Here is a 13,316-nt window from a genome sequence, read left to right on the forward strand (position 1 = left end):
AAACATAAGGCAGTCATGTAGTCCAGCCCTCTCATATGTCTGTACTGTCTCAGAATACACCTGGGGGACATTTGCTTGTATCTACCCAGAAAGTAGGTGTTTCAGGAAGAAATCTAACCTAGGAAGCGAAGTCAGTAATTCCCTCATTCAAATGTCAAGGTAGTGCAGTCATGGGAGAAGAAAAGTGCTTCCACTTTTAAATTATCTCTAAGGTACCCACCATCAAGCAAAAGTAAAGATATCTGTCTCAAAGAAGGGCCATAGCTCTGTGACAGAGTATCTGCCTTGTATGCAGAAGGTCCCAGGTTCAATCCCAAGGATCTCCAGGTAGGGCTGGGAGAAACGCCCTGTCTGAAATCCTGGAGAGTCACTGCCAGTCATTGTGGCCAAGTACTGAGTTAGAATGGTCTGACTCAGTATGAGGCAGCTTCCTATGTTTCTATATCGTAATTCTTTGCTTGCAACAATAGGCTGTTGCTAGATATTTGTGGGTCAGAGAGACAAAAAGCGGCAAAGATGGCAATGGAGAAGTTGCCAAAAGAATGCGGTACATTTTAACAGAATGTGAAAGAGGAAATATGGCAGTACCACACTAGTTAGGCATACATATTTTAATGCATTCTTCAAATATAGAATGTGTTGTTCTGTTTTGTTCATTGGAACAATTAAAAATAAAAAGCAAAAAAATGTAAGCCTGTGTGGTACATTTGACATCTTTAAGGTGGCCATCTGTAGCTAGTATAATGCTAATCCCAATGTGTATTCTGTGGCAATACCAGCATATTAGAGGACTGTACTACAAAAGTGCTTCTGTATTTCACTTGGTTCCCAGTGCCACATACTGAGAGCTTTCCAGGGTGCTTACAAGTATACATTCATCAGAGAACTGCAGATGATTCTGGCTTCCTTAGAAGTGTATCTGCAAACATCTTTATTATATTCACAGTTTTTAGGTAACACTTTCTAGAGGGGTAACAGTGTTAGAGGCATCTTAAAGACTAACAAACTTATTTTGACATAAATGTTTGTGGACTACAATCAACTTCAGATGCATAAAGTGTTATCCTGAGTTACAGGTTTATACAGTGCCTTACAAAAGTAATCAAACCCCTGACCAATGCTTTCATATTACTGAATTACAAATGGTACATTGTAATTGCGTTCTGTGTGATATTTTATTTTGAAACACTGAAACTCAAAATCAATTATTGTAAGGTGATGTTAGTTTTGTGTTGGGAAATGTTTGTAAGAAACATAAAAACTGAAACATGTTGCTTGCATAAGTATTCAACCCCCACACATTAATATTTGGTAGAGCCACCTTTTGCTGCAATAATAGTTTTAAGTCTTTTGGGGTAGGTATGTACCAGCTTTGCATACAGTGTCAAAGGGATTTTGGCCCATTCTTCTTGAAAGATTCACTCCAGGTCGTTCAGGTTGGTTGGATATAGCTTGTGGACTGCAATTTTCAAAGAGCGCCACAGATTCTCAGTGGGACTGAGATCAGGACTTTGACTGGGCCACTGTAGAACATTCACCTTTTTGTTCTTGAGCCACTCCAGTGTTGCTTTGGCCTTGTGCTTGGGATCATTGTCCTGCTGAAAAGTGAATTTCCTCCCAAGCTTCAGTTTTTCAGTGGACTGAAGCAGGTTCTCTTGCAGTATTTCCCTGTATTTTGCTCCATCCATTATTTCTTTGATCCCTGCTGATGAGAAGCATCCCCACAGCATGATTCTGCCACCACCATACTTCACTGTAGGGATGGTGTGTCTTGAGGCATGGGCAGTGTTAGGTTTGCGCCACACATAATGCTTTGATTTTTGGCCAAAAAGCTCTATCTTGGTCTCATCTGACCACAAAACCTTTTCCCACATGGCAGCTGGGGCACTCTCATGCTTTCTAGCAAACTCCAGATGTGCTTTCAGATAGTACTTTTGGAGTAATGGCTTCTTTCTTGCCACCCTCCCATATAGGCCAGTGTTATGCAGAACTGTTGATATGGTTCACTGGTGCACCATTACTCCGCTCCCAGCCACTGAACTCTGTAGCTCCTTCAAAGTGATTATTGGCCTTTCTGTGACTTCTCTCACAAGTTTCCTTCTTGTTCGAGCAGAGTTTTGAGGGACAGACTTTTCTTGGCAGTGCCTGGGTGGTGTGATGCAGCTTCTGCTTCCTGATTATTGATCCAACAGTGGTCAGTGGGATATCCAAACACTTGGATATTATTTTGTACCCTTTTCCTAATCTATGCATTTGCATTACATTATCACTTCTGTAGAATGCTCTTTGGTCTTCATTTTCCTTCAGATCCACAGCCCGACCAATGATCCTTCAACAGTGGGGTTTTTATCCTGACAAAATGACAGCAACTTTAATGGTTCACAGGTGGAGGCCAATGGTAAAGTAATTGTGTCCTCAATAGGGCAATTTCTTTCGTCTGTGTAAACTGGGAACTTCCACAACACAGGGGTTGAATATTTATGCAAGCAACATATTTCAGTTTTTTTATGTTTCTTACAAACATTTCCCACCTTAAAACCAATGTCACCTTACAATAATTGATTTTGAGTTTATTTATTTATTTATTATATTTATATACCACCCCATAGCCAAAGCTCTCTTGGCAGTTTACAATAACTAAAAACATTAAAAACAAATTTAAATACGCATCTTTTAAAAACAATTTAAAACACAATTAAAAAAAACGATTTAAAATACATGCTAAAATGCCTGGGAGAAGAGGAAGTCTTGACCTTGCGCTGAAAAGATAAAAGTGTTGGCACCAGTGTTTTAAAATAAAATATCATACTGAACAAAATAATGAAATTACAATGTACCATTTGTAATTCAGTAATATAATTCAGGGGTCTGATTACTTTTGCAAGGCATTGTATATACACAGATTTTGGGGTGGGGAGTAAATAGTGAGATTAGAAGGAAAGGAAACGCAGAAAGTCTGTTTCCAGAAGCAACATAAAGTAGTCAAGGACTTTGAACTGTAGTTACTGACTTTGGGTGCGTCCAACTGGGATGCCTTGTTTTATGATTGTAAACATTTCATCTCTGTTTCTCATCCTATTTGCTACTCTGAAATAGATCCTGGGACATCTCCATGGCAAATGCTCCCCTTTCTCCTGTTTCCTTTAAATTAGAGAGTCTGGCACAAGATTAGAGAGTGTCCACCTTCAAAACTGATTTCTGTAAATCGTTACTCCAGGCAGTATATAGTGTTTACTAGCTTTTCTAAAGATAACCCCACTAAAACATGCATTTCATAGCCCAGTATGTGTAAAATGGTTCCAAAGAAGTATGCTGAATTTTATATATAATGGAGGGGCCTATTTTCTTATAACAAAAATATCTAAAAATTCTGAGAATATATTACATTTGAAGAGGACCGAGGCAGCATTAAGGAGGTCTAGAACAACTTGAGGAATTGATATGTTGCACAACAATAAGCACAGCCAAGAGCAGGAAGACACATCCACCTAATGTTTCAAATAAATGTCAGAAAGGTGAGGGTTGTCACCTACAGTTTTGACACCATAAAACGGATGGAAAACCAGACCTCCAGGGCCCTCTCTGTGGCCCTCAGGACTGTCACAAGTTGATAGTTCCTGATTGGCTTAGCTAGAAATGGCTCTTTTTTAAAAAAGAGCTGATTAGCAACAGGGTAGACCATGATGCTACTGAACTCTAACATGTTGAGCATATTATTCTGTTTCTCATAGATCTAGGTAATTGCAAAACGTTGATAGGGAAATGCTGTATGCTACCTAAATTTTTTTTGCTGTTTTGCAGATTTATATAAAATGTAATTCAGTTAAGGTTTATTTGTAATGTATTGTACACTTCAGTGAAATTTTGCAATGCAGTATCTGCAGACTTCTAACAAGTTGGCATACATTGCATCCCTTTTTGTAGTAAGACTTTTTAACGTATATTTTTATTGAAAAACTATTTGTTGTGGTTTTGTATATGTATAGAGCATACATATTTTCCATACATATTATGGTGGCAATATTATTGGATGATGCTCACTTTTTATTTTATTTTATCATCTTTATGGTATTTTCTCTTTGTAGCTGGACTTCAAAAGCTCCCTAAAGTGCAGCCAGACAAATTGGCTGGAATATACCCTCAAACTGTTGGTTTTAATGGTGCTGGTGACAAGTTTAAGTCACCAGTTCTATCCAACACTGTTCAGGCCACTCTGACATACAAAACTGACAGGTTCTACTCAGGGTGACAGCAGATGACACCTCTGCCAAGGAATACTGTCCTGGGCTCCTACTGGGGAAAAGGGCGGGATATATATAAATAATTTAATTAATTAAATACAGGTGTAAATACAGCTTGATGTCTCAGGTGTTCTATTATAGATGCAATTAATCTAATTGTCATATGAAACATTCTAGGAAATATGGATTAACCTATTTGCAAGCTGACAAATCTGAAAGTAGAAAAAATCTGAGCAGAGACATTGGAAATCCATGTCAGTGCAGGAAATTAATGCACTGCTGATACACTTAAAATATTTAACATGACAGACGTTGAAACAGGAGCTTACTATAACACTCTTTTTATGATAAACGTTACGTATATAATTTTGTTTTAACTACTTGAAAAGATTAAAGGTAACATAGCTTGAACCAATATACATTTAAGTAATGTTTTTTGCTGAAGTTGATTGTGCTATGGTTCTGGAAATAAGAACACCAAATATTGTGTAGATTTTTATTTGTTTTTATGCTGTTTGCATTCAGCATCATTTGTGCATGTGTAAATTTATATTCAATTAAGAACTAGCTATCAATTGATTTGATTTGTATGAGATACTTCCCTGAGCAACTTAAATTAGTGTCATCTGTTGACCACCTCAGACAAAGGAGTTACAGCAGTATAACTTCAAAGTTGCCCTTTTGAATCATAATTCAAATCATGTATGAAAACATTCTGTGGGAAAACAGAAGCTTCAGTGCAAACCTTTAAGGAGGTAAAAATCAGTCGAAGATAAAATCTGAAGGAAAGGGAGCCATTTTAAAACCAGAATATTCTAACACCTACATGACATTTAGCATTGCTATGTGATATTTCTTTTTTCTTGTATTTCTGAGCTTTTTCCTTCACAGTCATCACTTTTTGCCAATGTGGCTTTATTTTCCAGGCTACAGTACTATGAGTCCTCAGGAAGACAGTGAAAACCCTCCCTGCAATAATGACCCATTATCAGCTGGCGTAGATGTGGGCAATCATGATGAAGATTTAGATCTGGATACCCCTCCTCAGACTGCTGCACTCTTGAGTCACAAGTTCCACCACTACAGGTTGCATCATCCAGCACTTCATCACAGTCACCACTTACAGGCTGCTGTCACAGTTCATACTGTAGATGCGGAATGCTAACGACCTCTGACTTTGGGGGAAATGCAGCTAAGAGCAGACTTATGTCTGTGCCATTATGAGGCATGGTTTTGACTAACTTCATGGGACTCATTTCACATGAAAACTTTTCATTTCTAAAATGTAAGGTTGACTCTGAACTGGAAGAGAAATTAGCATGATGAATGAACCTGCCATAACATTCAATAAAATGGAATCGTAGGCATGTTCAGCCTCCAAACACAGGAAGAAAGGTTTACACAGTAAACTGAGCCTTTTGAACCCTGTTAATCTGAGCCAAGGAAAGAGTGTGCTCAGACAAAGGAGAGGATTTATTTCCTTAACTGGAAGAACAGAAATCTTTGCAGCCAGAAACGAAGAAAGTGCCAGATCCAGAAATAGACATTGCCACGAGGTTTCCATTTGTTGAGCCTTTTTAAAAAAAATTCATTTCACTTACAAATTGCTGTATGGGACCTGGGACAGTGTGTCTCAAGATTTTTAAATAAAGGATTATTTTTGTACTATTTATTGAACTCAAAACATTCATGAACTCTGAGGGAGAGGAAAGAGAGGGAGATAAAAAGCATTAGACACACTCCCTGAATGCAACCTATGTTTTATTTGTGTTGGTGAAATTGTGGTTCTTTTCAAGAAGACTTGTCATCTCCTGTGAATGGGATATTCACTCCCTCCTCCACCATGCTATAAAGGGAATATGAAGAAATTGTGTGCTGATTTGTTTACATGATTGAGGTTTGGTTTCCATGGTCATTTTGTACACTTTGAAGATGGTTTATAATACAGTATTTTTATATATAAATATATATTTTAATGTGGGGAGGAGGATACTAAGCCTCCTGGCTAAAGCACTGAGGAATCCTGCCCCTCTCCCCACACTCCATCCTGTTCAATCCCAGACCTGAGCAAGATTACCTTCAATGTTGTAATGCAGTGTTTAAACACTATTCATGACTGGTGAACTAAACAGAATAATATTGGGTGGGATTCAGTTGATGACCTTGTGTTCATGGCAGAGCTGACGTTCCAATTGGATGCCTCCACTTGGAGAAAAACAAAGGATACTATTTTTGCTAATCTCTTCCTCCCCCCCCGCCCTAGTGTTCCCTGAAAATTGGCTCAGAGTTGAGAAACCCTCTAGAACAGGGTGGAAGGTGGCAGAAGGGGAGATTGGGGGGCATTGCTCTTCTCTTCTGTTAGGACAGGTGCGTGCTGGCTCAGAAGCCCTTCTCTGAGTACAGGGGCAGTTGGATTCCACCCAATAATCTTTTGTTCTGTCCCCTTTTCACAACAATAAATAAGAGCCTATTAGGAGGTAAAGGGAATGCTTTGTAAAGTTTTGGCTATTCTGAAAGGTTTATTTTGCCCTCTGTTCATCTTTATCTGAAATTTAATACCACTTTAGTCATTCTCACAAGGATTGATGTCATCTGACTGGTAACACAAGGGGCATCATAATTTTCAATTAGTTTTAAATTGCAGTGTTTTTTATTGTGATTCAAATATGAAAACATTCTTGCACTGTGCATATGATAAACATCCATTTATATGTAGTTTTTTTAAAAAGATCTTGATATTGTTTTAATGATAGGGTGCTTAATACTTATGTAAAAATGGTTCTTAAACAGTATGGTAAAGTAAGTATGCGTGTGCTATCAGGATCCCCTTTATACTATGTATAAAATTACAACCTCTAGTGGAATAAACTATATAAAGTATGGATCTATGAGTTACTTTTGACAGAACTGAACATAACTTTGTTTCAACAAATTCTCGTTTCAATCCAAAAGTAGACTGCAAATTCTTCAGTTAGGTTGTTTTTCCCCAGGTGTCACTTTTACATCTCATTGTTCAAACTCAAAGACACTTTGTGAAACACCATTGAGGAGTGCATATGGAGAGCCACTATTTTCTAATATCAGTAGGGGCATAATCTCTGTACATAGCAGGAACCTCTGTGTGCACAGGATGTGGTCTTCGTGGAAGAGAGATTGGAAAACTGATGCAGGTGGCTTTTGATATCACTTAGAAAATTTGAAAAAAAAATTAAGAGTATGAAGCATCTCCCCCATATCTAAAAAAAGGTTGCTTATATTTGCTATTTGTTCACGCACATCTGCCAATTCATATAATCTTAGAACAGTAGAATTGGAAGGGACCTATAAGGCCATCAAGTCCAACCAGCTGTCCAGTGCAGGAATCCAGCTTAAAGCATACCCAGCAGGTGACTGTCCAACTGCCTCTTGAATGCCTCCACTGTTGGAAAGCCCACCACCACTGTAGGTATTTGGTTCCATTGTTGTACTGCTCTAACAGGGTTTTTCCTGATGTTCAGTCAAAATCTGGCTTCCTGCAACTTGAGCCCATTATTTTATTTATTATTTGATTTATATCCTGCCCTCCCAGCATTATTCCGTGTCATGCACTCGGGGGGTATTGAGAAGAGATCCTGGCCCTCTTCTATCTGGCAACCTTTGAAGTACTTGAAGAGTGTTACTATATCTCCCCTCAGTCTTCTCTTCTCAAGGCTAAACGTGCCCAGTTCTTTCAGTTTCTCTTCATAGGACTTTGCTTCCAATCCTATGATCATCCTTGTTGCCCTCCTCTGAACCTGTTCCAGTTTGTTTGCATCCTTCTTAAAGTGCGGTGTCCAGAATTGGACATGGTACTCAAGATGAGGCCGAACTAGTGGGAATACAGGGAAACTAATACTTCACGCAATTTGGATACTATATGTTTCTCTTAACGCAGCCTAAAATAGTGTGTGCCTTTTTTGCAGCCATATCACTCTGTTGGCTCATATTAAGTCTGTGATCAACAACAATTCCAAGATCCTTCTCGCAGGTAGTATTGCTGAGCCATGTATCCCCCATCTTATAACTGTGCATTTGGTTTCTTTTTCCTAGGTGTAGAAGTTTGCACTTATCCCTATTAAATTTCATTCTGGTGTTTTCCGCCCAATGCTCCAGCCTATCAAGATCTCTTTGAATTTTGTTTCTGCCTTCCAGGGTATTAGATATATGTTTTTGAAGCTTTTTTAAAAAAGGCTTTTTAAAAAAAATGTTTTTAAAGATGTTTTGTTTTAATATGTTTTTAAGGATGTTTTGTTTTTAATATATTTTAAAGTCTGTTTTTATGATGTTTTAAAGTGTTTTTAGTGCTTTTATTTGCCGCCCCGGGCTCCTACTGGGAGGAAGGGTGGAATATAAATCCAATAAATAAATAAATGGAGGAATTGAGGAGGTAATATTTCAAACCCTTTTGACTTTTCCACAAATATAGTAAAAGAGAGAAAGGTAGCATAAACAGAAATGTATGATACTTCAGCCCTAAACATTGCTGAGTTACCAATGGGTGTACTGCCCTTGAGAGTTTTTTCTGCTATGCTGATTGTCACCTGCAGCCTCATTACAAAAGATAACTAACAAATATTTGGGGCATGAGATGTGCTGACATTGGCAAAATTACGTTAGGTCTTCACATAGCAAAATGGAGACCAGTTCTGTTCTCTCTCTGTCTTAATCTGTTTTATACAACTTTGCATGAGATAGTTACACCATATTTGACACACTTGCTGCCGCAGCATCACCACCAACTAAACTACAGTGTATTCGTATCCTGAATTAGCCAGTCATTTCAGTGCAACACTGTAGCTCACTGTTAGAGCATCTGCTTTGCATGCAGAACGTCCATGGTTCAATCTCTGAAATCTCCAGATAGGGCTGAGAGAGACCCGTCAGAAATCCTTGAGAGCTGCTGCCAGTCAGTATAGACGATACTGAGCTAGATAGACAATTGGACTGACTCAACATATGGGAACTCCCTTTGTTCCTTATTACAGTAATTTTGCTGATTCTAAATAGTTATTTGCTCATATAGTCAATCATAGGACCAGACCATTAATTGATCCAGTTTGTCCAACAAAAGCCTGTGAATTTGTATCAGTCTTAACTGATGTGTAGTAATGTTTAGTGAAGTTAAATGAGTTGAAATTAGAAATATAAAAATACAGCCCAAATACAATTTGTAACTGTAGAAAGTGAAGGATAATTAAGTGTGGAGCCAGTCTATGATGGGATGTTATAGATTTCACTGTACTTGATGCCAGGCCTGGGCAATACAATCAGGTTTATTTATAGCAATTCCAGTATGACAGATTCAGCAACCTTTAACTGAAGGAGTCAGATGTAATGATTTTCCAGGAAATACTCCTAACAACTGCATTTCATATAGGGCCTATGCTATAAGGAAATCCTTTACTCAAGGTATAAACATTAATTTTAGCTATTACCTTCCATGAAAAACTTCACAGAAGGGTGGGAAAAATCTTGATTTGTACAGTGAATAGATCTTAACCTTGTGTTGGTTTTACTCCAAAACCGCTTCGTTTGAATTTTAGGCCATAAAACAGAAGAAATTAGGGCACACCCCACCAGGCTTTACAGAGTAGTAGACCCATCACCACATCCATAGCCCTGCCTTGTGGAGCAGCTGGGACAGAAGATGGGGCAGTAAGACCACTGTGCCAGCTTGGAGGTGTCCAGTGCTGTTGTGTGACAGGAATGAGACCCTGGACCGGCTGAGCCCTGCCCCCAGGATGCAGCCTTTTGGGACCTTTTACTGCTTACGTTCTGCAGGCATCCTGGCACTAGATGGCCAGTGCTGGATGGCGGAAGGCCAGCTTAGGTGGGAGAGCTGGGCATTGCTCTGCCCAAAGGAATTCTTTCTGACTGCATCTGTTGCTTTTATTTTCATCCTATTGTCAGACTGGCTGTTGAAATTGAGCAGGACTTCACTAGCTATTATACTCTCTGTGTGCTTATATTCTGGGTCAGTTTGTTTTCTTCTTGCTTGCCTGATATTACCTATACTAATTAACAGATATTTTAGATAATTTTTTGGTTAACTAACATAGCCATTAAAAAACCAACAATATTTATTTATTTTATTAAAGTTATATCCTTGTCCTTCCTCCCAAAAGTGCCCAGGGCAGCAAACAAAATAGCAAAACAATGCCATTTAAAAAAAACAAACGAAAACGTTAACAATATCTAAAAACACTTATTAAACAATAACAAAGGCTCTAGGTTTACAAAATGCAATATGTATTTTACATTTTACCCCTAGAGGCTCCTAAACGTGGTTAAATTAGTGTGTCCAGAAACCTCTTTAGACCTCATGCAACTCCTTCCATTGTAAAACAGGCACAAAGCAAAAAAAAAAAGTAATAAATAAATAAATCCCTAACGGCAAGTAAAGTTTTGTTGCTTTAATCCTCCGCCCTTCCTGTGATGAATTCCAGAAGCTCTCTGGTTTCTCACAGGAGAAACGACTTTTAAAGTGCCAGTGTAACACTACTGTTCTGGTCAAGCATGAACGTCTTGTGCCTGCCTTCTGCGAAGGAAGTCTTTTTGAGTTCAATGAGACTTATTTCCAGATAAATATGTGTATATGACTTCAGTCTAACTCATTTAAGGTTGCCAGCTCTCTCCTTTCCTACTTTTGCGAGCTGCGCGCGACACAACGGGCAAAGCTTTCTCTACCGCGGCATCTCGATTGCTGGTGATTTGCCACTGGCTTTCAATTGCTCTCCCGCGGTCTCTTTTCTCTGTCTCACACGCAGCTGTCGAAGGCAGAAACCGGCTATTATTTATTTATTTTATTAGTATTACTAAAAGGAAAAGACTACTAGCCCTGATAGTTGGGGTTACAAGCTCAGCTTCAAAAAGAGAAGTTCCAAAAAAGGCAGACGTTCCAAAAAAAAGGCAGGCGCCCCTTTACTCCTTATCCCCCTTTCGAGGCAACGTAGCAAGAAAGGGTATTGTGGTTTTTCTTTTCTTTTTAAAAACCCTCTGTCTGTTCCTTCAGATTCTGACGTGAAGGAGAGGGGTCAGAAGTGCAATGATGCACTTTATTGGCGAGGGGGCATATGGGGTGGTGTGTGAGGAGAAAGGGGGCGGGCGAGACCTTCCTTTTCTCTCTTCGTATTCACGGTGTCTTGTTCTTGCGCTCGCGGTGGTGCTGCGCTCTGTTCTCTGCAGGCTTCCCCCCGCCCCAGCCCCAGCCCGCCCCAACTGACTCTCTTTCCCCTCTCGCTCTCTCCACCCACCCCCGGGCGGTGTGAGAGTTGCGTTCGCGTCTGGGCCGGCAAGATGGCGGCAACGTCGAGGTCCAGCACAGAGCTGCCCTCGACTCTGGGGGAGTCCGTCGCGGGGGCGGGAGTGACTCCTCGCCCTCTCTCTCCTGAAGAGATCGCCAGCAGGCTCCACAGCACAAGACGGGAACTGAGCAATAGGCGCAAGATCTTGCTGAGGAACCTGCCCGCCGAGAGCAGCAGCCAGGTGGGTAAAAACGCTTTCCTCCCCGCCTGGGGCAGCAGGGGAGGTGCAGTTCAAGGGAGGGTTGAGGATGAGGACGAGCAACGACCCCGGCCTCCTCCCCAGGGCTGAAGTCCAGGAGAGAAGGTGGTAGCCAGCATAAACTTAACTGCCTGCAGTTGTGGGAAGAGCGAAGGGAAAGACCTGAAGGGTTGAGAAGAGTTGGTCACGCAAGCAGCCCTACTGTAGGAGAGAAGGGAGCCCTGCCCGTATGGGGAGAGAGGTTGGCCCGGGGTCCAGAGGCTAGGTGGAGAAGGGATGATTGATATCTATCAGGAATAATGTAGGCAGGTGAGCTGGGAGGGAGACATATATGGGCACACCCCACCCACCCACCGACCGTCCGTCCGTCCGTCCGTCCTGGAAGAAGGGTGGTAGGGATTAAAAAAAAAACTGTTGAAGGAAGAATAAGACTCCAAACTTTGGGGGTGATACTTGCTTACTGGAGTCACTAGCATTAGTATTCAGTAGACCTGAGATAGGTGGGAATATCTTCATAATGGGATTAAGAGGAACAAATGCAGAAACCTTAGCCTTGAAAGATTGATTGATTGACTGATTGATTGACTCTCAGAAGGAGCACAGGGCAGAAAGTTTTAGGAGAAGGTGGCTGGTGGTATTACTGGAGATAAGGGACTGGGGCATGACAAATAAGCACTCATTTCTAGTTTTAACAGCAATGAAACTAGATTTCAGCTGAACATCAGGAAACACTTCCAAGCTGTTAGAGCTGTACAGCCATGGAACCAATTACAATGTACCTGGGGAGTTTATTTATTAATTACATTTATATACCGCCCCATAGCCGAAGCTCTCTGGGCGATTTACAGCTATTAGAGTTGGTGGGTTCTCCAACACTGGAGGTATTCAAGAGGCAGCTGGATGGCCACCTATTGGGAATGCTTAACTTGGATTCCTGCCCTGAGTAGGGGGTTGGACCTGATGGTCTTATAGGCTCCTTCCAACTCTTACTATTTTTTGAAACATGTAGAGTTGTCTTTCCCTTTTCTGTAAATGAGGTTTATTGAGGAAAATAATAAAAACCTCTTTTATTATTAATTTTTCGTGTTGCTCTGTCTTGTTGGGATTATACCCTCTACTTTGTGGCATGAAACCAGCAGTCAGCATCCTTGGGTAAAAGAAGGTAAAAGGAAGGCAGAATAATAGCAAAGAAGCAAAGGAAAATGGATGTTGCTTCTGTTTGGAAAGCAGTTGCAATTTTTGTTCAACATCCTGCCTGTCAGTAGTGTAGTAGCAAATTCAGAAGTGCAGGGTCCCTTCATGATAGTCACAGCCACGCCGCCTCCCATCCTTTTTTTTTTTTACTGCTGGGTTGAGAATGAGATCTTTGTTAATGCCATCTCCCACAACAACAGAAGCCACTATGAACCAATAAGTGTGGACGGTGAGTGTTGTTAGCTACTGAGAAGAGTCTTCTTAGTGACCGACTTGCCTCCTTTCACTCTGATTGATTCCAATCAACAGGAAAGGACAAGGAAGCATGTTAGAAGACTCTGCTCAGTGGCTAACACATTC

General features: G+C 40.4%; 2 protein-coding genes across 4 annotated transcripts in view; both read left to right on the forward strand.

Annotated features, from left to right (window-relative positions):
• Window positions 1–7,093, forward strand: part of CACHD1 (cache domain containing 1) — a 178,338-nt gene extending 171,245 nt beyond the window's left edge. The window contains exon 27 of the mRNA XM_061633316.1: window positions 5,168–7,093. Within this exon, the coding sequence (XP_061489300.1) occupies window positions 5,168–5,406 (239 nt within the window). The 3' untranslated portion in view covers window positions 5,407–7,093. The remainder of the gene's footprint in view (window positions 1–5,167) is intronic.
• Window positions 7,094–10,954: 3,861 nt separating this feature from the next.
• The window catches only part of RAVER2 (ribonucleoprotein, PTB binding 2), a 78,340-nt gene continuing 75,978 nt past the window's right edge, over window positions 10,955–13,316 (forward strand). For 2 of the 3 annotated variants that reach the window (XM_061633318.1, XM_061633319.1), the window contains exon 1: window positions 10,956–11,744. In XM_061633318.1, the coding sequence (XP_061489302.1) occupies window positions 11,556–11,744 (189 nt within the window). In that variant the 5' untranslated portion in view covers window positions 10,956–11,555. Of the gene's footprint in view, window positions 11,745–13,316 lie in introns of all 3 variants that reach the window. The other variant, XM_061633320.1, reaches the window with a different exon arrangement.

Source organism: Rhineura floridana, chromosome 6, assembly GCF_030035675.1.
Source record: "Rhineura floridana isolate rRhiFlo1 chromosome 6, rRhiFlo1.hap2, whole genome shotgun sequence".
Lineage (NCBI taxonomy): Eukaryota > Metazoa > Chordata > Lepidosauria > Squamata > Rhineuridae > Rhineura > Rhineura floridana.